At 40.0% G+C, this 25,476-nt stretch overlaps 2 protein-coding genes across 4 annotated transcripts in view; both read right to left on the reverse strand.

Annotated features, from left to right (window-relative positions):
* Nucleotides 1-18,279, reverse strand: part of LOC309570236 (stromal membrane-associated protein 1-like) — a 122,062-nt gene extending 103,783 nt beyond the window's left edge. For both annotated transcript variants that reach the window (XM_082276910.1, XM_082276909.1), the window contains exons 1-2: nucleotides 18,171-18,279; nucleotides 15,689-15,841 (exon numbers count right to left, since the gene is read on the reverse strand). In XM_082276910.1, coding sequence (XP_082133036.1) covers nucleotides 15,689-15,841; nucleotides 18,171-18,210 — 193 coding nt within the window. In that variant the 5' untranslated portion in view covers nucleotides 18,211-18,279. The remainder of the gene's footprint in view (nucleotides 1-15,688; nucleotides 15,842-18,170) is intronic.
* Nucleotides 18,280-21,708: 3,429 nt separating this feature from the next.
* FAM135A (family with sequence similarity 135 member A) overlaps nucleotides 21,709-25,476 on the reverse strand; it is an 81,153-nt gene continuing 77,385 nt past the window's right edge. For both annotated transcript variants that reach the window (XM_082276888.1, XM_082276889.1), the window contains 2 exons: nucleotides 23,873-23,986; nucleotides 21,709-23,124 (listed from right to left, as the gene is read on the reverse strand). In XM_082276888.1, the coding sequence (XP_082133014.1) occupies nucleotides 22,919-23,124; nucleotides 23,873-23,986 (320 nt within the window). In that variant the 3' untranslated portion in view covers nucleotides 21,709-22,918. The remainder of the gene's footprint in view (nucleotides 23,125-23,872; nucleotides 23,987-25,476) is intronic.

The raw sequence follows: 25,476 nt of genomic DNA on the forward strand, positions 1-25,476 counted from the left end.
TTCAGCTTGCATTGTCTTCTATTGTGCAACGAAAATAATCCTTTCTTCTTGCTGTGAGGGTTTAAGTGAATAATATCTCTAAAATTCTCCTGATACCTATTTCATCTTTGAGGGACATGTTGATGTAAAAAAGAATGCACACAAAGAATGTCAGCAGCCTGGAGAGCAGAATGGGACGTCAGCTCTTTGTATTTTCTCTGGTGCTTTCTCAGGCTACATACAGTGTCCAAAGTTCTCTGCCTTGAAAAATATCTCAGATTAGCATCCAAAAGTATTAATACCTGTACACTTTGGAGAGGTAACATATGCGAATATATCATATTTGAGTTGATTCTTACTCAAGGAGTAAGGGGTATGTGCACAAGAATATTTCCAAAGAATTTTTTAATTACTATTGCCCTCTGCAGACTCTAATTCCTTACCCTGTGCAGTGGCTGGCATTCCCCACCATCAGCCAACTATCGTAAATTCATTCACATACACAAACTCATTTAAGTCTTGTTTTTCTAGTTCTTAAAGACACTTCAGCCAGGACTGATGTGGTTTAGTTCATATGACACAGCCTCTGAGCACTGTTGACCACAAACTGAGAGAACGTTGATTACCAAGATTTAGGCTCCATATATTTTCCAAATTCTTCCCATTGTTTACTGATGATGCAAAGGAAGCATTCTGTGCCAGTTCTGTGACCATTGCAAAACAGCAGTACAAGTAGAAGAGCAAACGCCGTGAAGTACAGAAGCTGCACAAGCCTCAACTGGATGAGAAGAGTAAGAAATATGGGTTACAGTTGGCCAGAAATAGTTTTTTAATGCCAGGGATACAGCAAATTGTGCATACCTGAGGAGAAACCAAGAATGACACTGTCCTCCATCCTCTAGTTTTGGCACATGCAATTAGAAGGCAGGATACAGATTACAGAAATTAGATACTTTTCATATTACAATCTCAGGTGAAAATAAAAGTAAAAAAATTCAATAGGCAAAAGTAAGGATTCACTCATGAGTGTAAATTTTGAAAACAGAACTAAGCAAAAGACTGATATACTCAGATTTCTCCACTGAGAAATATAACTGCATCTGGCAGCATTTCAAATTTTCTTCTCCCACTACTCTAAGAGCACAATGATTTTGTTATTACAAATGAGAAATACCCAACCTGCCTTCTTGTGGCTTCAATTGAATATTTGCAATGAAGAAAAAATGTATTTTTATTCACACTGGATTCAGTCTCACATACATTAAAATCACTAGAAATGTGCAGTTGTTTAGGTCTCTACTATCTTAAATTTACCCTCTAAATTACTTAAATGATTTTTATCTTTTTATTGACTCTTTTTCCCACTTAGGAAACACTACAGGTCCTCTTGACTAATTACAGCATTAAAACAACCATTAGAAACAGTTTCAAAGGAGCAGCTGATCAAATGGTCCTTAAATGATTTCCAAAGTTAATTTATACCTTTTGTCTAGTCCTGTCTGTAGACAATTTATTTTGTGTAGAAGACGTAGAACTGCTTGAGAACACAGGGTCTGAAAGAGAATCGTATTGAAAAACTACATAGACTTAAAAGCTAAACTATCAGACCATGGTAAGAGATAACAGAAGATTGAAACAAAAAATTGTCCCACTGATGTTCCACAATGTCTTCTACGAGAGGACTTCTACCAAAGCACTTGGTGATACCTTTGTCAGATGAAGGCTGCTGGCCTAGCTGGATTTGGGGCATAGTTCTAGCAGACACTGTCAGTTCTTTTCCAGTTTGGTGTATTCCACCAGGATTCCTCTTTATTAGTCACAAAAACAGGCATTTGCTAAACAGCTTCTCAGTAGTGGAGAAGAGACATTAGTATTTGCCTTTTAAACCAGTCTTGATCTGCCTGTAATTTTTCAGTTTTCAAAATTCTATAGAATATTTATAAACTCCAGAGGAAACACTATTAGCTGTACTTTTACTACATAAAACACTTTATTATAATTGTTATCTATGAAGCTTTGATGCATTGTGAAATGGTTTCATAAAGTGCCAACCTCCCACACAGGGATGAAATCGGCAAATGATTCTGGTGTTAGGGGGGTGTGTGTACATATATAGATATGTGAATAAGGATATGCAAATGTATGTAGATATTAATGTTCTAGAAACAGTTACAACTTTCATTTTCAGCTCTGCGTGGGAGGCAGTTTCCTTCCATGGATAGGAACAACACACATCTATTGACCAGAGAAGAGAACCCCATGACTAGTACTCAGCAGGACGTGCTGGGAGTCCAGACTGCTGTCTGTATGGTGTCTGAGAGGACAGCGGGGGCTTAACAGCATGCAGAGCCCATCTGCCCTGTGAGGACAAAGCTGAGATGCTGTTAAGCAAGCCTGTGGCTTATCCGGCATCTACATGGGGCAGCAGGAAAGCAGGGTGACCCACACACTCTGCAGCTGCTTTTGTGTGCCCAGCCTGTAGCCAAGGAAACTCGGGAAAACAGCTGAAAGTACTGGGAGTGAGGCGATAGGAAAAGGATGATTTTGTGACTGGATGCAGCATAGAGGGTGTGTGAGAGGGGTCTGTGACTGCTACATGCTGGGTCACATTGTCCATGCCTTACTGTCCAGAGGAAACTCAGCTGACTGCCCTCCCACAGACCTTGCTCTTGCTGTGTGCCACCAGGGAAGGACTGCAGTGCATTCTACGGCTCATGGCCTAAGGAAAAAGCCCTGCGTGCCAATCAGTGTCAACAAATTATCAATTATCAGTAGTCAGTCTCCAGCACACTGAACCCTTCCCAGAATCTACAGAAAATCCAGGTCTCTTGTCCTTGAGTTTAGAAAAGCAGCATATTCATGCTAAAACCGCTTTTGATAAGGCAACTTCTTTGGAGAGAGCCTAACTTTTAAAAAACAAAACTAAAAATGGACAAGACACAGGCTTAAGGAAATATTTGTTGTGTGTCCAGAACAGTATGACATCCAGACCACTCCTGAGGTTTTATAAATATATGTCTGGCTGTTGAAATACTGCAGATAGAAAGAATTCTGTGGACTACAAAGTGAAATTTGGGCTGCTATTCCAAATTAGGTTGGATGAGAATTTCCTACAGATGAGGCAGCTCAAAATGTTAGAGGGATTTCTTGCCAAATTTCCGTATCCCCACTCATCACCTATTCCATACCGTACCAATTCTCTCCCAGCAACCAGGAGATGATGAAGCAAGCTCCGTAATACATTAGTTTTCTCCTAAAGGCAAGAAGGAATTGTTCTTTCCTCTGCTCAGAGGTAAGAAACCAACACCATGTCTTCCAGTGCCGCTATGGTCTAAACGAATGCCAGCACCATCATTAATGCTGCCCTGCCATCAGTCCCGTTTCAACACAATCTGAAAGGACGTAACCATTTTTTTGTTACTATAAACTGAAAGAAAAAACACACTTCCTTCTGTGACAGGAAAAAAGTCTTGGAATCATGTCAAAGCAGAGATAGAAGAACACAAAAAAGAGCTAAGAACTGAAACTTCTATTACGGTATAAAATAAACAAGTAAGTTTTCCATTTTCTGCTGATGACCAGACATGAAAGGTATGCAGCAGCATTGCAGGTCAGGGCCATTCTTCTTACCGAGGGACAAGGGATCAGCTACCTCCACAAGCTGCCAATTCAAGGGTTCAAAACATTCTGGGTTAAAGGAGGTACATGAGGAGGGATCTGCTGATGGACATGCTGAGGGGCTTTCTTGGTCAGCTGGGGTTTTCTGCAATGCAGGAATCCCAACCAGACCAGCACTGCAGGACTTGCTGCAACAAAGAAAAGGCTATAATAAAAAATCAGTTAGATGTTACAGTAACCTTGACATACAAGAATGGAAGGAAAGACTCCAGGAACACAGGCCTGTTTTCTGGGGCTCAGGGTCCAGGTTAAGCCCAGGCCTGGTGCAGTTCATGTGGAGAAGCCTACTCCTGCCTCCCCTACCCTCCATAACACAGCACACTACTGGTAACCTCATTCTCCAGCCACCCTTATTTCAATAATATGGCAAAATGAAAATACTTCTTCTTTCCTTGCATCCCTGTGCTGTTTCGCTTTCTGACTTCCTTTGAAGCACCACAGTAAGCTGCACAAATCCTGCACTGAGCATTCTGTTTTTTCCCCTCACACAGGGTTTGTGGAGCCCAGCAGGCCTCTGTGATACACCCAGTATTATCCACAGCTCTCTACAAACGGTTTTATAGGAAGGACCATCTGGTGGTCAGCTGCCCAAATGCGCATTTGCTGCCTCCTGCACCTGTTCAGTGTCATTCAGCCTCTCCCTGACAGGTGCTCTCCCATCAGAGGTCTTCCTGAGTGAGGGGACGAGAGGATGCAGCACATCTCCTGAAACAGTGGCAGGTATAGACACCTTTCTGGTATTTCTGTTCTTAAGAAGGAATAAATCGCAGCCTATCTTCAAAATGGAGATGACAATAGGACCAGAAGGTAACCACTTGGCTCTCTGAGCCCTTTTGCTCAAATCTCTCTGCCATTTCAGAGATGGTTTTGATACCCACAGTCATTCACAGGTGAGCCTACAGTGTACCAGATGTGTACTACTTTAGCACAGGATTTCTCTGTGCAAACTAAGATATCAAACCATAAAAGCTTGTTTTGGGACTGTCCTGACATACCAGAATGTCCTGACTGGACAGACTGGACCACAGCCATGTGCATGCTCTGAAAGAAGCTAAATAATGTAACCTAAAAGCTAAGTCACCTTCACCAAGGGGACCTTGATGTGAATTTGGATTTATGTTTAAAACTTTCAGGGAGACTGATGCTACTTCTTAGAGGCATCTCCTTCTCCCTCTTTGCATCTTTGACTTCTGACAAAAGCTAGGTTTTGACAGAATAAAAAACCTAAATTTGGGAGTCAAATGTAACTGAAGAAGTTCCAGTTATCTTTCTTGGCTGTCAGTAAGATCTCCACATACAAAAATGCCTCATATTATCAAAATATTTCTTTCAAAGAAAGGAAGCAGAGGGAGAAACACCTGCAATTTGTGATTAATTTTACGAAGTGCCCTGTTACTACTACAGAGAAACTAAGGGTAGAGCCTATCAAAAAAAACACTTCAAGGATGGCAAAAAATAACAGTGAAATTAAATAATATGTAATTTAATAATAAAAGAGCTGCAGCTGTCATTATCACTTTGAAAAAAAAACCAGGGAGAATCAAACAATATGCCTGCCAGACCAAACAGCTACTGCAGTCCTGTCTCAAGAAAATCATCTGGGAAAAAATTTGTTTAAAGATCACACATACACACTGTAGAACTTGTAAGTGAAAGCCCTGGGGTAAAATGTAAACCAAAAGCAGGATACTCCCTGAGCTAAACAACACTTGCTCCTCTGTCTTTTAAGACATGGTGAAATTTTCCCCAGCTTTCAAATGGTAACTGGAAACACTATCCTTTGTTCTTTAGCCTCTCACAAGGAAGTCACACACAGACTAAAGGTTTGCTGAGCAAATATATGATCTTTTCCTAGTCTGCCAGTTTTATTTTGCTCCCTCTCAGCAGCACATCAGGTAAGACTGCTTAGTTGTTAAGTTGATGAACTTCACCCTTATTAGAGAAAAAATCCCAACTAATCTGTAGGTTTGAGATACTTTTTGTCACCTGAGTATAAGCATATTCAGTGTCACCCTCCTGGCTGTAACACTGTAGGCATTTACTTGGGAGGTGGATAGGCAGAAGGAATTTGAAGTACTAGCTTCAGCCTTTTTCCTCTCATTTTAGGACACCTTTTACAAGGTGGCTAAGAGCTGGACATCTGCTTCCCTGCCAGCAGTGTTTGGGAAGAGCCTGGGCATCAAAAGCACTGCAGGCTCTTTTGCCTCACTGCAACCCTCCCCCTCTGAGGAACTGAGTAGCTCACACTCATGTCCATGGACACTCCTTGTCACCACCACAGCGCTGACACTGAATGCATCTCGCTTAGGACAGCTGTTTAGGCAGCCTTTAAAGTCAACGGGGAGGGTGCCCTTAAAACACCCCCACTGATCATCTGTAATGACAAACTCTCCCCATACTAAGACAAGACTACCTTTTAGAGGCATCTCCCTGCATTACAACTAGGAAGGAAGCACAGATGGCTATATAAGTCACTCAACTACAAAACAGTCAGTTAGAAGAGTGGAAGCTACAGATCAGTATCTGGCTTCTAGGACTAACCTGACCACCACTGCATAGCTCACTTGACTTTGTCAGAAGCTAACATTTGACCATTACAGCTGTGTTTTGATGGGCCATGTATGTCAGCTTCAATATAAATTAATGTCTTAAGTAAGGACCTTAAAGAGCTGCTTTGAACACTCTCACCCTAAAAACAGCAATCACATTAAAATATGTGATTTTTTTACAGGCATAAGGCTGTAGCTGACTGGGAGATTTAATGCCTGGAGAATGCATGTCAAAGACTTTCCTGCTGTAAGCTTTAACTGGCACTTCTGATGTTATTTAAGGGGGAAAAAAAACAGGTTCTCACAGCAAAAAATGCAGAAAGATGCTGAATATTTCTGAAGAAAATACATACGGTCAAAGTCACTCAGCAGCTTGGTTTCCAATGGATGGGAGGCCAATATCTGCGCTGCCCTCACACTTCAAAAGTCAGTGAGTAACTCCAACGTATTCTGAAAAGGTGTCAAGGAGAGACATTAAGAGAATTAAGCTCTTGAAAGCTCTGTGGAAATCAGTGGCTGGGAAAGAGGTCCAAATAATTCCTCTCAGGGGGAAAAAATGGGCAGAAAGATGCCCCAGCTCTGGCCTAGTGGAGATAACGTCAATCAACACAAGAACACAGAGAAAGATGCTTGATCTGTAGGAGGTGTAAGACATTCATAGGAAACAGAACTTCATTAGTTCTGCCCCTTACAGCACTCATTTTAAATAGAGCTCTTTTCTCAGGATTTGCCATTTTGTAACTCAGATTCAATTTCTACTGGGATACCCTTTCTGCAACAAAAGTGTTGGGGAAGATTACAGGTGACTATCCCCAAACAAGCAGCAGTTATGGAGCTGGAAGAGGTAGCAGAGCCATACCCACATTAGGATGTAGCCTGCACATCTCAGCTGGTCTGACACAGAACACCAATCACCAGCTAAGCAAAGGTATTTTATAGTGCATTTTACAAAAGCAAGAAAGTGACCACAAATGTGCATGGTTTTCATCTCCATCAGCACACAGAGACACATTTCAAATCATTTCCTTATGCTCTGCTATGCTTGATGCAATGTTATTGACTCATGAACAAATACAAAAACCACAGAACTACTAAATCTTCTCTTATAAATGAATGCAGTTTTCCTCCTTTTCTTGACATTTCAGAACAAGATGGTGTGGTGCTTTTTCAATAAAAATACCAAAATAAGGGTCATAAAAAGGCATGTAATGCATCTGTCACTACAGACCACTGAAATTTGTCATCATTTATTGCAGTCAACTGAAAAAGTAGTAAATATTTGTAACAACATTCTATGGTCCTTTACAAACATGCTACTATCACAGGTAATTTTACAGTGATTCTCTTATGTATCTTGTGTTTTTACTTAATTAAAATCAACACTGAAATACATACTTTCCAAACAAGGCAATATATAGCAAATATTTTCTTTATCTGTAAAATGAAACTTCATGTATTTTGTAATAAAGTAATTATGGTGCAATTCCTTCAAACAATACAGGCTTCATAATTTTAATAATGTACCAAATGTATCTATGCCGAATACCAGAAACAAGCTTAAAAGACAAAACACAACATACAGACTTTTAGTAAAGAAAATGAAACAGAGCAGCAAGCATCCTGCAGTACTGCAAGAATTTGCTTACACACACACAACAATTTTCCTTTGCCTCCCAGAAAGTTAACAGGAAATGTTAGGATACAACCCCTGCTGCTTTTCGCTGTTTATACTAACAAAAAGAGTTACAAAAAAAGATTCAATCAGTATTTATGATAAAAACATATCTTTATGATAAAAACACATCTATTGCTGATCTAACAGCTAATGTCCCAAGCCATTTTCTCACCCTAATGCTAAATTCCAGTGAATTGCTAACAGTAATTATCTGGGAAGAGCAGGAAGACAGCTCCGAAAAGTGCTGAAGTGCTGCTTTCCCAACTGCAGGCAATGCAAGAAAACAAAGAGAAATGATCACTTATACCCTACAATATCATTGTATAATTTGTTACGTTCAAACTATGATTACTTTGACAGGTACAAGAGATTTTGCAGTACCATAGGATTTTGTGCTTAATTATTACTGGCGCCCTGGGCTCCTCTTTTTGGCAAATGCCAGATTGCCAGACGACGTATGAGGGCCCCTTGGCATCCACTCTTTGGCTCTTACATATTATTTTGCCCAAATGTTCAGTTTCCTATGTCTTGTTGACACATTCCATAAACAAGTTAAGCAAATACTTGGTGGTTACTGGCACCAGCCTTGGAAGTGGTAAAAAAGGCCTGAAGTTGCTCAAGACTGAAGTGGTATCCTCTGTTTCCATGCATCAATTCCTTTGCAGCTATTTATTACACGGGTTAACAACAACCTTTTTTACTTTAGGAAAAATTTCTTCAGTGAAAGGGCTGTCAAGCTTAAAACAGGCTGCCCAGGGAAGTGTTTGAGTCACCATCCCTGGAGGTATTTAAAAGATACGTAGATGTTGCACTCAGGAACATGATTTAGTGGCAGACTTGGCAGTGGTGGGTTAATGGTCAGACTTGATGATCTTAAGAGGTCTATTTCAATGTAAACTATTCTGTGACTCTGTTTTTTGATGGAAAGCAAAATCCCTGCCTTTATGAGACACTCTGTCTTATTGGTACAGACGATAGTGCTTTCAGAATTATCTCCCAAATCCAGGTACTTCATGGATACTAGCAGGGAATATCTAGGACCTGCCTGAGCTCTGACAGGAAGGACTGCCTGCCTGTGGCTCTGACAGCAGCAGTCATCACCTGCATAAAAGAAGACAAGCAGGGGCCTGGACAGCACTTGGGTCAGCCCTGAATCACAAAGCTGAAGGAGACCAAAGATAACCAACTGAAATGTAAGGAAAATGATGGAAAAGTGAGACCAGTTCCTTGTCTACTAAATCGAAACAGCATAGTCCTCCATCCAGGGAGTAATGCACCTGAAGCAGATGCTGAAGAAAGCAATTAGATTTGAAAAGCAGGAATGCCAAGAAGTGGAACTAGGTAAACATTCATGGAGTGTGTGCTGGGAAGGGTAAAACCTGGTATGTGAAGATAATGAAGTCATGCAACAATCCATGGAGAAGATTCAGAATTAAAAACTAAAATAACTGCAGTATTTTACCACCTCTTTGCAAATTAAGAAGTTAAGCCTATTAATAATGATGCAGAAAAGGCAGAAGCTTCCAGTTAAAATTTCCACTTCCTATTTGAAAAGGTGATGTATTGTGTGAGAAAGTATTTTCCAACACACCAGCAACTGAAAAGGCAAAACATTATTAGAAATAATTAACAAACAGCATATATTAAAGATAGCTGACCCAACCTATCTTTAGGTAACTGAAAATGTCAATAGATTTTGGAAAGATCTGTCACTCTACAAAAGGGAAGCTAGAATGAATTAGATATAAATACAAACCAATTCTCCAGTATCCAAACCATGCTGCAGAATTTAAAGGTTCAAAATGTAATTACCACTAATTCACACCCTTTATGAGGAACAGGCTTTCATTAATCTCATTTTCCTTGTCAGTGAGGTATTTGGTTGATAAATGTTTAACTGAACACGTTCAGTATGTTTGTAGGGAATCATCACAGTGAGACAAACATCCAAACTCACAACTAGAGCAAGACTATGTCCATAACATACACACTGGATACGCAAACTGTCAGATGTCAACAAGGAGCTCCCCCACTGGCTGCCAGTCAAGTGAGTTTTAGGGGAGGCTGCGCAGGTTTGTGACAAGACCAACACACTTTAATGCTCTAGTTAAACCATGCAAAGGCAAAGCTGGGCAAAGCTCACACACAGCCAGAGTAACACAAACCCCACACCCTTCTCTGATTCTGAGACTAGAGAACACCCATTTGTTCAGGCTATCAAAAAGAACTTGCATAGAAATAGAGCACACGTTCACACATTTCAATAATGACAAGTTACTCTCATTAGTAAGTACCCACACAAGTGGTAGATTTGCCCTCTACTACTCCTCTACTACAGTACTTATGACTAAGCAAATTCTTGAATGAAGAACTGAGCTCAGTGTGACTGAAAGATACTTACTTTGATGCCAGATAACTTAGTTTTAAGACCTGCAATATTAGATCACCTAACAGAACTTGTCCCCTTTGACCACAAGGTTTCAGGCAGTAACGCTGCATTTTTCCAAGCAGCATTTAGCCCATGCGCAAAAGGGCACCTCCACTTACAAAAGAAAATACAAGTAGCAGGAAGAAGACAGGTGATATAAACAGTGTCCTAGAATTGCATACAGAGCACCTCTACACTACTTGCAATCAAGAGTTGACCCTCTCCAAATTAAGTCTCCATCTCCATTGTGCTATTTACAGTCCTCAATCAGAGACAAGACTGTCCCTTCTCTACAAACAGGAAGAAACACCCAACCCACTGCAATGGGGACAGAGGGGAAGGTTCTTGAGTAAAGGGGCTTTTATCAGCGAACCACTGTGTGAAATCAGTGACCTACTGATCTCCTCAGAGTTGGTTCTACTTTTGATGAATGGTGTCCAGTTTCATAAAATGTGAAGTTCTTTCAACACTTTTACACCACCACATAAATCTTTACATTAATGAAGAAATACAAACCTTTATACATCTCAGTAAGCACCTGACTACCAATCTCACACCACTATACTTGCATTTATACTTGCACAGAGTAAACAGCATTAAAAGACCAGGCAGACACTGAGCCACTGACAGCTCCATAATCTGAGCTGCAGCATTGTGTTTAATTACATTGTGTTATTCAGAAAATTCATCACATGACAGAATGTGGTGGGACGACAGAAACAATAAGCTCAATGACAAATCCAGGTGAGATTTTTTCTGTACATTATATTTTTCAGCAACCAGAAATATTTTATTAGCAATACAGACATTTAAATATTAGAAATCTATACAACGTCCTTTTCTCTCCCAGTCTCCAAATCGTGTAGGTTCAGGGCCTCTAGGTCCACCCCTCTCTTTTGTAGTAGGATTGATTCCATCAGGGAATTCTAAAATAACAGGGAAAGTTCATTAAAATTTCTGCAATGTTGACAAATACAAAGATGTCATCATTGATGATGTTTTCCTTTTAGTTTCATTTTCAAATACAAAATCAATTATTTTTTGTTTTGAAAGGAAACCTTGAGTTAAACATTTCCCAGAATCCTACAAAAGTAATTTCTGGTTTTTTTACTACAATCAGCAATATGTATGATCATATTCATTTCTGAAAAAAAAGAGGCAACTGAATGTGCAGAGGCATTAAAGCACCAGAGTTTCTCAAGTCAGAACTTGCATCATTCAGGTATGCTGTACTTATGTTCACTAAATCTAAAATCCCAGGTCACTTGCTGTTTGTTCAGGTCTCTAATTTTAAGCACTGTTTTAATTTTAGCTTGAATTTTACTCAAGATTCTATTAGTCTTGTATTTAAAACATCCCAGGTTGGATGGTTAACCCATCCAGCCTAACCTTGAACACTTCCAGGAATGGGGCATCCACAGCTTCACTGGGCAGCCAGTTCTAGTGCTTCACCACCCTCACAGTAAAGAATTTCTTCCTAACATCTAATACAAACCTGCCTTCTTTCAGTTTAGAACCACTGCCCCTTGTCCTGTCACTGCTTGTATGAAAACTCCCTCCCTTCATTTTACAAACCCCCTTAAGGTACTGAACCCCTTTTAGGCATCAGAAGGCCAGAGTTAGATCTTCCCAAAGCCTTCTCTTCTTCAGGCTGAACAACCCCAGCTGTCTCAGCCTGTCTTGGTAGAAGAGATGTTCTACCCCTATGATGATCTTCGTGTCCCTCCTCTGGACCCATTCAAACAGGTCCATGTCTTTCTTGTGCTGAGGAGCCCACAGCTGGACGCAGCACTCCAGGTAGGGTCTCATGAGGGCTGAGCAGTTCCCTTGACCTGCTGGCCATGCTGCTTTTGATGCAGTCCAGGATTTGACCGATTTTATGGGCTGCAATCACACACTGCCAGTTCATGTCTGGCTTTTCATCCAACCCCCTACCCTGCTACAAAAGAGAAGCACCCTGCCAGCTCATGCTACTTTCTTAAACAGCACAGAGCTTTCTGCACCTCAGCCAACATTCTTACACTACTTTCTGCACCTTTACTCAGGGCTTTCTCCTAAGAATAGTTAACTCAGGCCATTAAGCTATTAAGTACTTGTAGGCACAGCACCACCCTAGGCTGTCTCTCATCCTGCACTAGACTGCGGGACTCCCAGAAAATCACAGTACCCCACATGCCCCTTGCCACACTGACTCTCCAGAGCTTCCCATATATACACCTAACCTGGGACTCCCTCATGCATATCCCTAACTCAGCCCTGGTGGGCAACACAAGTAATGAGGTGCAGGGTTGAAAATGAGAGCAGACAACAACAGAAATTCTGGACAGCAGACAAAAAGAAAAGCGACAGAGGAAACTCACGCAGCTACAGGCTATACAGGATAACATACTGGGATGCCTGTTTCGTAACTGATGCAGACCAGGAAAAGAAACGTCAGTATTTCAGCACCTCTGGCACTACAAGGAGTGCAAATGCACCTAATATTATTTTGTACATGTCATCATCCCAATATCAAAGCACTACTGATGTGCTGACAGTGGATGCAGATGCTCAAAAGATTTCTCCACGATACACGTTTCTACAGAACAGTGGAAATTCCAACATCCAGCTTCAACCCTTAGTTTTTTCCTAGTAATACAACAGGCAGTTTGCAAACTATTGCTGATGTTACATGTAAAAAATACAGGTGCAACTAAAGAAACCTTGAGTCTTGCTCCAAACCTGGACTACCTAAACAAATAACAAAAGATATTGATTATGTATGTTTTAAATGAAGCAGTGATGGCATTGACTTTCCTGGGAATAAAAAGACGAGAATTAAACAGCTGCTTACACAGTAACTCCAACTGTGAGTTAGTTCTCAAGTGAGCCACAATGTGAAATTGCGTGGAGATGATTCTATAATACAAGAATGATGATACTGTAATACAACAATATAACGAAAAACTTGCTAATAAATTTGTGAAAGAAGGAGAAGCAGAAGTAGCTTTTCACCATGATGCAGCTTTCCCAATGGCTGTGGTGGCCTCAGGGTAATACACTCTGAAGTTGGAGACGTTTTCTTAGCTCTGCTGCACAAAAAGTGCCATTTTACCCTGTATGTACCACAGGGGACCTCTGTGGAAGAGTATCTGAGGATTCTAGATATGAAATTACGGATTTTAAGGTGCAAGAACAAGATCAGTTTCTTAAATGAATGTCAGGAATCATTAGTCTTTATGCTGCTATCATTCAACTCTGGTGGCCTTACGGAAAGAAGTAAGTATATGGAAATAATAAAAAATAGAAATATAAATATAAATAATATTCTCATGGACTGAACTATGCATGATACTGGCTTGCTTGGATGTTGAATATCCAGCTTCTGACAGCTACGCTACTTTCTAATTTTCTGGAGGTGAGTGGCAATGCTCTCATGAAACAGTATCACATCCAGTTGTGGAAAATGACTTTATCCAAGTTTATCCAAGAAGAATACATCCCAAGAATTGAGGCAACTACCAGCTCTGTTCAGAAGGGCACATTAATGTGTTTGAAGGATTTCATGAAGTACTATCTACAGATGAAGGAAATTCTGCTTCCAGTGGGCACTCTGCTGCCTTCCTTTTGGAGACTATAGATCAGTCTGTATTTCTTTTCCCCAGGATGTTAGTGCTTTCAGACCTGGCTTCCTGTTTACATGGTAAGGCAGAATATATTCTATATATAGAAGAATGAGAAGAAAATATTTCATCAACTTGTTAATGTTTAATTCATGAACATGTTGGGCAGAAGAAATTTGTGTTTAATTTGCTGCAAATAGTTTAAAGTTATTCTTTGCATTGCCTCTTTGTAAGTTCTTGTATCAAAAATACTTTTTTTTTTTTAAAAATAAAAATCCCAAAGCCCACCCAGAGTACTGTGTTCAGCTGTGGAGCCCCCAACACAAAAAGAGGTGGACCTGTTGGAACAAGTCCAGAGAAGGACATTAAGACAATCACAGGACTGGAGCACCTCTCCTATTAAGACAGACTGAGAGAAGACTGAGAGAATTGGGGTTCTTCAGCCTGGAGAAGAGAAGGCTCTGGGAAGACCTTTTAGCAGCCTTCCAGTACCTGAAGAGGGCCTTTAAACAAGCTGGAGAGGGATTTTTAACGAGAACATGTAGTGACAGGAGAAGGGGGAATGGCTTTAAAATAAAAGACAGTAGGTTTAGATTAGCTATTAGGAAGAAATTCTTTATGGTGAGGGTGCTGAGGCACTGGAACAAGTTGTTCAGAGAGGCTGTGGATGACCCATCCTTAGAAATGTTCAAGACCAGACTGGACTGGGCTTTGAGCAGCCTGGTCTAGTGGAAGGTGCCCCTGTCCATGGCAAGAGTGTTGGAACTTAATGACCTTTAAGGGCCTTTCCAACTCAAACCATTCTATGATTCTAGGATTTTTCAGTACTTTTGTCACCTGGATATTTATAGTAATCTATTCATACACTAAAAAGCTTGTCCTAGAGACCTCAAAATAGAAAAACATGGGTTATTGCTACTGATGAACTGTAGCAGAATATCATACTACGGTGAGTTATACAAAGCATGAGCATTGTTTTTAGTTAAGTGAAGATGGCTAATTAAAAAGAAGAAAGAAAGAGATTCTGTCCTTCTCCCATCTGACAAAAAAAAGTATGTTCCTATTTAGTTCAGCAGTGATATATCTGTGCCAATCTTGTCAGGTTCTCACCATGCAGTCCCAGTGAGGTCACCACAACACAACACCAATACCAGTTTGTTAGATCTGCCCAGGCCCCACCGAGCTGCTCAGTAAACTCAGTATCAGTTGTTTCTTTACAAAACACTACCTGCAAGATCAAGGAATCTCGGCCACAAAATGCAGCATGAGTCAGAAATATTTTGTGGACTAAGAAATAAAACAGGCCTTTTGAATAATACAAAGTAGCTGGTACCCTGGTAAGTTTACTGCCACTGTTCACAGCTGTACTATTACAGACCAATACCAGCTACATTTCTCTGAATCATGGAATGATTTGTGGCGGTGGAAGGCACCTTTGGCAAGCATTTGGCACCAGCCCTGCTCAAGGCAGGGTTGGTACTAAGTTAGGACAGCCAGGCAAATTTGCCCATCTTCAAGAGCAGAGGAATCCCCGGTCTGGGTGAATTGTTACAATGCATAACCATGTTTGTTCTGAAGACTTCTTCCCTGGTGCACCACTTGCTGCAACTTGTGCCCATTGCCCTACCTCTCTGGTTTTTTTTCAGAACCAGTAAACTTTTAGAAAATGATTCTAAAGAGTGCTGAATGCCTGTCATCTTCTTAAACTGACATCAGCACAGCATCTCACAGTCTTGCCTTTAAAACACACCTTCCAATTTTGTAAAACATTACTTACTTTCCAGGGGCTCCTTCTCTATACTGGACTCTTCTGGTTCATCAAACCGACCTACTGGTAACTTTGGTTTCTTAAGGGGCTGCTTAGCAGGTTCAGATCTTCCTCCTGGTTTACAGCTGGAGCTGCTCCGCAAGTGGCAAAGAAGTGATGACTCTATCAAGCAAACAGACACAAGTAGCATAAATGTGGGAGTTTAACACTGAGTAACGCTGTGACTGTCCAGAGCACCTCTGAAAAAAACCTACTTCAGGAATGAGGGAGTGGAGGACAGGAAAACAAACTCTAAAAATTATTTAACATTCAACTCATGAACACTTAAGAAATCAGCACAGATAATTATTTTTGGCCCTAGAAACATATGTAGGCAAAACTGTGTTAGTTGTGTAACTCAGTTCACATAAACAGTATATTTTAAACTGCTTGAATTTATCTTTGCTGTTACATTCCTGTATTTTAGACTCTTGAACAGTAATTATGCTAGCATAGACCAGTACATTCTGTTTTCCGGGAGAAATCCTAACCTCCCCCAAGAAACCTGCTGATTTCCAGGTCTTGGCTCATTTCCAGCAGCTTTTTAGTCAGAAAAAGCTTCTGCTTTCCTAAAGGAAAGTTTAAAAAAAATAAAACATTGTTCCCTTAGTAACAGGTTTCCCAGAATGTCGGCAGAGGATAGCTGGGCTTCCCTTAGGATGGTAAAATAATTCAGCTGGTAGTCAAAAGCAGGAAAAACTTTGAGCGTGTTTAAGTTCAATTATGTAACTGCATGCAAATGCTTTCATTAAAAGCATTAATTTTTTTCCTTTAAAGTTCTACTAACATTTCAGTTAAAAAGCCGAATGTCCACAGTAAGCATAAACTATCCACTAAAACTATTTTGGCTATGGACACGTAGCTAAAGCAGCTCTGACATTTCTTAAGAAGCAAGATTCAGAAATCCTCCCTGTATCAGCTGGGTGCAAAGCACCTGAAAGAACTATTATTCTACCTTCCTGAGGAGATTGAATCAGGAAGCCTTCTCAAGCACTGTCAACTTGTTAGTTGACATATATATGTAAATATATACCAACTAGCAACCCACCTGTATTCCCAGCATATTCATTCATTTTAAAATACCACATCTTTAATATCAAACCCTACAGCCACATAAACTGTATTATGTCCGCCATCTGCTGCCAATGCCCCAAAGGAGTAATATTTTTTTTTTCCTCTAAGCATGACATAACAAACTATTAACAGTAAAGGATCTAATCTGTTGCAAACATTGGGTCTTTCTACTCCTGCCAAGCTTCTTGTCATTCTTCAGTAAGCTAAAAAAAAAGCTAGCTAGAAAATTAAATTATAGCTGGTATTCTAGTCCAATTCAAATAAAAGGTACTGGTACGAAATTGATTATCTCAGTCAAGAGAGGCAAAATCCATTTTCCTTGATGGATTTACTTGATATTCTTGACCAAAATACACTCTTCTTGACAGAGAAGTGACAAAGGTTCAACACTAAACATCTCTGAAAAAGACGAGACAAACTATCAACTTCATCAGTAAACCACATTCTACAAACTGCTCTTTGATTCTCTCCTCTTTCACACACTGTTACAAAGCCCTCCCATTTATTAATTATATAACTGAATTTGAAGTTGAAAATCCCAAGTCTCTAAAGCTGCTGGACTCCAATATCCCATCTTTTGAAGCGGCCCACAGACTGTGATTTATCATAACAAAGCTATCCATGTAGTGGGAGCTGGGCACACATTGGGATGCTCAGAGGACTAGAGCATCAGCTACATCCTGCCATGAACCTGACAGCCAAACAGAGCACAAACACCTAACAACAATTTTTTAACAGATCTTCCATTAACATACATAAGAGTATTTTATCAATAGCATCACAGAACCTCAGCTTTTGACGGAGAGAGAAGCACCCGACGAACGGCCCAAGCTGAGGCCTGTGGGACAGGCTCTGTTACCCAGTCTGCCTTACTTTAAACAAACGACCTGAATCTCCTCAGGTGAAGGGCACGGACCAGTAACTTTCAGGACGACAGCACGTTTCCTCCAGCTATTCTCCAAACGTCAAACCACTGTTTTAACATTTTACTGCCGTTAAGAAGTATGCAGCAATGACAGGGCAAGAAAACCTCCGTAACAAAAGATTTGCCCGATAGCAGTAGGTTTGCAATACCGGGGAGAATATTAATACCGGGGGAGCGGGTGGAGGAAGGGATGGGAGGACGAACAAGGAAACCGTAATGAAGCGTGTGAGGAAAGCTGTGAAAGCCCACGGCCCCCCGGACGCCGCGGGCTGAGGAAGCGGGGCGTGTCACGCTCCTCATCCGCCGCCATCTTGGGGGCTGTCCAGCTCCCCCAGCGCCGGCAGCCCCGGCCCCGGCCCCTCGCTCGTCACTCCCTGCGGGAGGAAGAGCAGGGGAGCCGGGGAGCCCCTCCGCGGCACAGCCCGGGCCCTCCCGCCTTCGCCCGCCTCTTACTCGCTGCCCCGGGCGCGCCGCGCAGCAGCCGCAGAGCCATGGCCGGGACGAAGACCCGCGCCACCGCGCAGGCGCCCAAGGCGGCGGCGGCTCCAGCCGGGGGCGGGCGCTGAACGCGGCCCCGGTCGGGGTTGCCTCGGCGGCCTCACAACTCCCACGTGCCCCCGGGCTGCTCCCCGCCTCCGGTAAACAGAGCCACGGTCCCGATAAAGGCAGCTACGGGCTCACGGAGGTGCTCAAGAAATACGCTGTAACTCTTCTCTCCGCCCCTCGCCAAACCTGGAGCAAAGATGTCTTCTTTCTTCCATGCAGTGAAGAGTCTAGCGCTGCCAAGAACCCGTTTTCTCCCCGGTGTGTAGTGCAGTCCAGGTTTTTTATTTATTTTTTTAATAATAAAAAAATTGTACACTTTTCAAATAATACACAAAGGCTGCTTAGGACATGAAGGAATGTTGGCTAATACCACAGTGATGTACAGACAGTGCTTGTGCTTTCACACGGCATCTTTCCAGGTTCCGAGTTTAACCAGTGATGTTGCTTTTAACACTCAGTATCCTAATCCTGGGATAAGTAACACCTGCGTTCATGGAGTGGCGCTCCAGTTAATTAGCTCCAGTTAATGTTTTGAATATGGCAAGTTTTGCTTTTTGTCACTCTTCAAATTTCTCCAGCTAACCTTGTTCTTACATAAAACAGAATTTACTCTGTCCACAGATACTAAACTGCAGAAGAAACTGCAAGATCTGAATCGAAAATATCACTTTGTGTTTACATCTGAAAGGTTTAAGTAAATCTTGGTAAATTATAGAGCAGCAGCACTCCCTGGAGTTTACTGTGCTATATCTGGCAATGCCTACACACTGAAAGTGATTAAATTTAACTGACTGCCTTACAAGTGACGTTTTCTCAATCACCTTTTATAACACGGTTAATTAGACATTAGAGACTGAAAATAATGGAAACCCTTTCCTTTATTCTAACAGCAAGATGCTGGGCCTCTAGATCAGAGTGAATAAAGATGAATGCAGAAAAAAATGCTCTGCCCAAAAGCAGCAAGAAAAAAACCTAAATGGATCTCCTCAAAGTTCAAGAAGTTAGCATTTATGTGTTCAATACAATAAAAACATGAAATCCTTCCCTTAAAAAAACTTACCAAGTTGTCTGCAGACACCAAGCAATAGTAAGCTCTGCTCCTAAACCACTTCACACAACCCATGAAAAATCATACATGTATGCACACATCATATGCACACATCATATGCACATGCATACATGTCAAATTTCAAATGGTAAGAATGAAATAGCAATGAAAGATTAATGAGGTACTGTTTATCCACCTAAAAATTAACTGTCTTCAAAACATATTTCTAGTCTTTATTTATTGTACTGCTGTAAAAATGCAAAATTCACTTTTAACTGCTGAATTATTAATTTCTAGATCTTTTGGCTAAGGAGGTAATAAATCTTAACACTGGTAAAAACAAATGTAGCATACACCACAGGAATTTTCTACTTTGTGATTGAGTGTTTTCTTTTCTTGTTCTCCTTCCTCTGTTTACTGATCATTTATCTCTCGCATTGCAGCTTGCCTCCTGAGATGACACGAACAATATTGTATTTAGCTTTGCTGTTCTACAAAGTGGGGAATAAAAGACTTAAAGCTGGCATGAAGCTTGCAGCAGGTCAGTTCAGATGAGCCCAATGTATTGGTCTTGGGGGCTATCTGGAAAGCACTAGAACCAGCACTGCCCTGGGCACAATTGCCTAAATGCCCCCTCTGCCTCTGAGACCATATCAAGAACCTTGGTTATCTGAAGACCACACCTGGTCAGGGCGGCAAATAAAACTGGCTTGGAAACAAGGTTGTTTCATGGTTACAGACTAAGTTTTCCATCAATGTCAAATCTCTTGGCTCTGCTGCAAAGCCTAGTGATTTCCAGTATAATGCAAGCTCTTTTTCCAAAGTAGTAGTAATTCCTAGATCTACAGGAACAGAAAGTTTAGTTTGTATTAAGGATTCAAACACAACCCAAGGAATTAATTTATATACACAACATGGAAAGAGAAGTGCAGACACTATGTCATTTCATGCAGCAATCTAATAATATCACTGAGAGCTTTTTGAAATAACACTACCAGCCTACTGCCTTCAGGGAACAAGAGACTGACAGTTCTCAAAAGGAATGTTAAGACCTCAGTTCTTACCTCTCATTCTGTTAGCAGCATAATTCTCTTTCAAGCAGCTGCAGGATACCTGCATGAAGGAGAAGTCACTATTGCTAAAGGAAGATGAAGCCCTCATTCAAACAGAAGAGTGGTGAGATGGTGAGTAGCAGCACTTTATAGCTGCTACTGCATCAGATGACACTGACTTATGTATACACAAGTCTGTATTTTAGTCTAGGAAAGAGAAGACAGAAATCTGCAGGAGTAGGGGGAACATGCCATGCAACACATGCACAGTTGTCCAAAATATCCCAGCCTTCATGTAACTATGCAGTTTGCAAGTAAGTAAGAACTTCCTATGCTCCAAGGACATGTTGGGGTCATCACGCCTCTCACTGCTGTCAAACGGCACATTCCTTTGGGACTTTGGGGTGTCAAACAGCCCTCACAAAAGCTATGGTACTGAGAGGGCTACCAAACCACATCTGGAGTAGGCAATAACAATTAAGAAAGAGAGAATGAATTTAATATTTTCTTAGTTTGCTGTGTTCCTTGATAAACTTACATGCAAATACCACATGACTTTCTGCACCATCCGTTTTCCTCGAAGAACAAACCTAATTCAAGCTGCCTTAAATGGATGGGATCTACTGTTACCCCCACAACCCAAAAAAAGGGGAAAAAAAAAAGAAAGAAAAAGGAAAAGAAAAAGAAGTGGCTACTTCTGTCAGGATACTTCTGCTTTTCTGATCACAAAAGCATGCTTCACACTTTCAGATTTCCAGAGACAGAAAGCAAGACACATTTTTCAACAGTGACAGAACCATCTAAATACTTGTTTCCTAAAAACAGTTTAAAGTCTTCATTATGAATCAAGGAATATGTTGTAACTTTAGCTCCCTTAAACAGATACTCAAAGTTAAGCCAGTAGCCAAATCCAATAATTCTGTTAAATAAAAAACAATTGAGATACCAGAACATAATTTAAACATTTAGACCTTAATAGCATCATCATAATATAAAATTATGAATAAAAATCAGCATTGTTATAGTGAGAATGTATTAAAGATATCTTTGTGCCATAAGGACTTGCCTAACACAACTCTAATAAAAGTACTCTTTGCAGTGTATACGTTGCTGAACTGTAGATGCTCAGATGATCATTTGAGCACCTTGTAAGTTATGGGGAACCCCTGCCCCATATGTTACAAAGACTATGATACAACATTCCATATCAAATGCAAAATCACTTCAGTATATACTATTATTGCTATATTAATTTCGAAAGTACAAAATTATTAATTATATACAAAAAAGCCTCCCCAGAATTTTGGTAATTAGCAGAACATTTCAGTTTTTTTAATTGCTTTCATTAGAGTAATTTGTTCATTTTATTAACATCAGATGCAATAACACAATGCTAAAAATAAACATGCATTATACAACAAATTGGTATTTTTCAAAAAATTTTCATTACAATTAGTGTACAATTAGTGAATGCACATGGAACTCTTTTCCCCGACCTTTAGTGAATTATTGTTTGAAACAGAGAAAAGGGAAGGAAGGAGAAACCAAACAACGCTATTCAGCACCAGTAGAAAGTCAACAGACCTTTAACTTTCCTGTATATCAAAAACATTTTATCTGTGTCACTAAACAGGTAAAGTTTACAATATTGTCTCATTTGAAGATGTATTGATTTATATTTACAATACTTTATAGTCAATAAAACATTTTAACAATATTTAAAAATTACTTAAGTTCATAAAAGTATTGCAGAAATTTATAACATTTACTTATTTTAAGTACATACAAGGAAGTCCATGTAAAATTGTCCATGTTCATCTGAAGAACTGACAGAGTAAGGAACCATCTTAATACAGTTTGCAAAACCCCAATTATTTGAAGGCAGCTGTCATTGAACATTCAAAAATCCTTAGTTGCCATTTGCTTCTGAAAACAAAAGTTCCAGTAATAAAATTTGAGTATGTAAACTAACATGTTTTTGAGATCAGTAGAAAATATATTCCCACAGGCATAACGTATTTAACAATGACAGTAATGACTTTGTACAAAACTGTTAAGCTGTAGCAGATACAGTCATTTTCAAATATCCAGTATTTTAGCAGCTCATTGTGTTTCCAGTTAAACTTCCTACAGTGCTAAAATACGACAAGTGAACACGTAAGACATTCTTAGAATTTTAAAATCCAATTTATTTTTGGCATCTAAAGCCTCTTGTAAAATGTAGCCAAGTAACATCGACTTCTGTTGTCTGGGAGCCAATAACCAACCAAACAAAAGTACACACTGTGCTTTAATCTCCAAATAATTAGGTACCCAAAATTAAGAAAAAGTAATAGAAAAGTAAAAAGAACAAAATAAAAAAATATTGCACAGTCACATTACCTAGAAAGTAAAGTTGATGTTAAAAAGCCCTAAGTGTGGATGATATAAATTATCTTCCATATAAAAAGTATAAATATCTCTTAAAATACAGCTGCAGCTATACTTTAACACCACACATTATCTGAATTCATCTGTTAATGAGGTAATAACCAAGTCTCTTACAATGCTTTTTTCTACTGAAAATATTTTAGGGCAGCAACAAGAAAGAATTTTTCTAAAAATATTTCTGAATCAAGAACAGCAATGTGTGCAGCTCTCCCTATGAGAGAATCTGCTGTATTGGGTAATGCATTAATGACATTATAACGAACCAAATTACATTCCTTATTTTGAAGAACTGGCAAAAGCAGGTTCTGGATCATTTCAGCATAAACTGGTCCTGTAGAGGAAAAGAAAAGTAGTGCTGTGTGAATTGCCAGAAACAAACACAATTCTTTGATCTTGAACTCAAAATGAACACATTCCAGAGTAAGAGAAATAAGGAAATGTGTTATGCTGTGGCTCTGTTAAGATAGAATATACAGAAAGTTTAATTTCCTCTAGAAATGCTGCAGAAATAATTTGAAGCTATGCATTTTAGTATTTGTACATTTATAGTGAGAATGTATTTATCAGTAATAATTTATTACACTAAAGTTTTTTGTTAATATATAATAATAGAATGCAATTGTGCTAGGATAGCTCAGCAATAAATACAGCAACTGGCCCTAACTGATTATGGAAAAATTACCTTTTCTTTCAGTGCTATTATTAAGCCGCAGTAATACAGCCCAGGGCTTGATGCTACAATTTGATATCCTCAGAAATCAAAATTATTTGTCCTCCCTGTTCATGGAACAGTGCATGAAGGCCTGTGTCTATCTCACCTAACTTTCAGCAAAGTCAGTAAGTTAGAAACCTGTTCAGTCTCATCTCCATCTGCATGTAATAGAACAGGACAGATACAGAAAGCAAGTCAGCCTCCACGTGGATTTTCTCTCTCTCCTACTACAAAGTAAGCCCAGAGTTTCTAAACACATAATAGAGGTGTCTCAGTTAAGCAATCAAAATTAAATGGGAGGAAATGGGATTGATACGTGTGAGGTTTTAACCCGAGTAGTTTGTTTATTTTGCAGGATATTTATTACCTGATTGTTTATCCTTTAAAGCTGTTTTACACATCTCAATGCGAGCAGAGTGATAAGGAACATAACGATCCTGCAGAGATCCTACCAACACAATGTTTTTGAAGTAATGAAGACCTACAAGAAAAAAGGTTATCACTTACAGCAAATCTATTGCTACAGAATAATTAAACATTTTACAGCTGATATTTGGCACTAATTTATTACAGGATCTTGCACAAAAAGGGAGAAAAATCAATTACAATAGGTACGGCTACAAAATAACGAGATGTTTGGTACCAGCCTTTTCTCTGTACGTATTTAATACACATGGTCATGACTCAGTTGTAAAGTTTCCCATTAAACTGAGTATAGTTCAAACCTTCATCTTTTTTCTTAGGAATACAGTGCTTGGTTTCTGGCTGTACAGAAGAGAGTAAAGCCTCCACATAGCTTAAAGAAACCTAAAGATGGATGGTGATTTTTCAGACAACAGCTGCATTAGAATTCATGCCTAGCACCGACACATACATGATACAGCCCACCTAATGCAGGTGCCTCTATTAGGCACTGCCTCACTGTAAGGTTTAACCAGCTTGAGCAGAGGTGCAGGATCCACCCAACATAACACCTGAAGTATAATTAAACCTTTATAACTAAACCCAGACTTCCTACTTCTTGGACAAGCACGCTAATAGTAGAATGATACAAAGGTAGGAACCCCCGGTAATGACAGTTACAGTCCTTAAAGACATTTAGTTGTTAAATTTTCTTTAGAAAGCAGCAGCAGATTTCTGGTGCTGCCCACCTGCTTTAGACCAAACACAATGAAGCACTTTAAGAAAATAGTCTGCCTTAGAACAGCCCCTTCTGAGTATCATATTTCAGATGCAAGTATCAGGAATCTTTCCTTTTGAGAAAAGTGTTTGATCGAAATCTTCAGCAGGAGCAAAGAAGGTATATAGGGTATTTCATAAGATAAGTGAGTTTTACTGTTTACCTATTCTTCATCCATTTCGGGGTTAAGCAACAGGATGATGTGCTTAACAGGTATGTTCTTTGGCAAATTTGAAATCTAGAGCCACAAGCCACCATACAACAATGGTGTATGGTGTATGTAGCTGAAACCTTGACCCTCAAAACACCACCTGCTGGATCCACAGCAAATTTTAGTTTTTGCTGCCTTAGGGATTTTCCCAGATGGAAAGCCAATGTCCAAACAAGACACCACATTAAGCAGCAACAGATGTTTCTTCATCTTAGACCCCTATTTTCCTATACGATTACAAAAACCAACAGAAGTTGCAAAATCAGGGCTATACTTCTCAACAGTGCTGTCAATCTCTTGCATGTACCCTGGGGTTAAGTGACTTCTGGAAAGACTTACATTTAGAATCCCTATAGAGACCAGTATACAAATTCCCTGTATCGAGAATCTGGAAAGAGGAATTGTGGGTTGGGGAATCCCAAATGCCTCTCACCTTGAGTCTGAGAGTCAAGCACAGCCAATGCTGTATGCCCACTGAGTGAAGAAAGAGATGACAGGACAGAAGCAGGCCTTGTACAGATACCAACAGTTAAAGGCACCAATAGCTACAGCGTACATACCGTATATTAACTCACACCTC

Source organism: Coloeus monedula (genome assembly GCF_965178545.1).
Source record: "Coloeus monedula genome assembly, chromosome: 2".
NCBI classification, from domain to species: domain Eukaryota; kingdom Metazoa; phylum Chordata; class Aves; order Passeriformes; family Corvidae; genus Coloeus; species Coloeus monedula.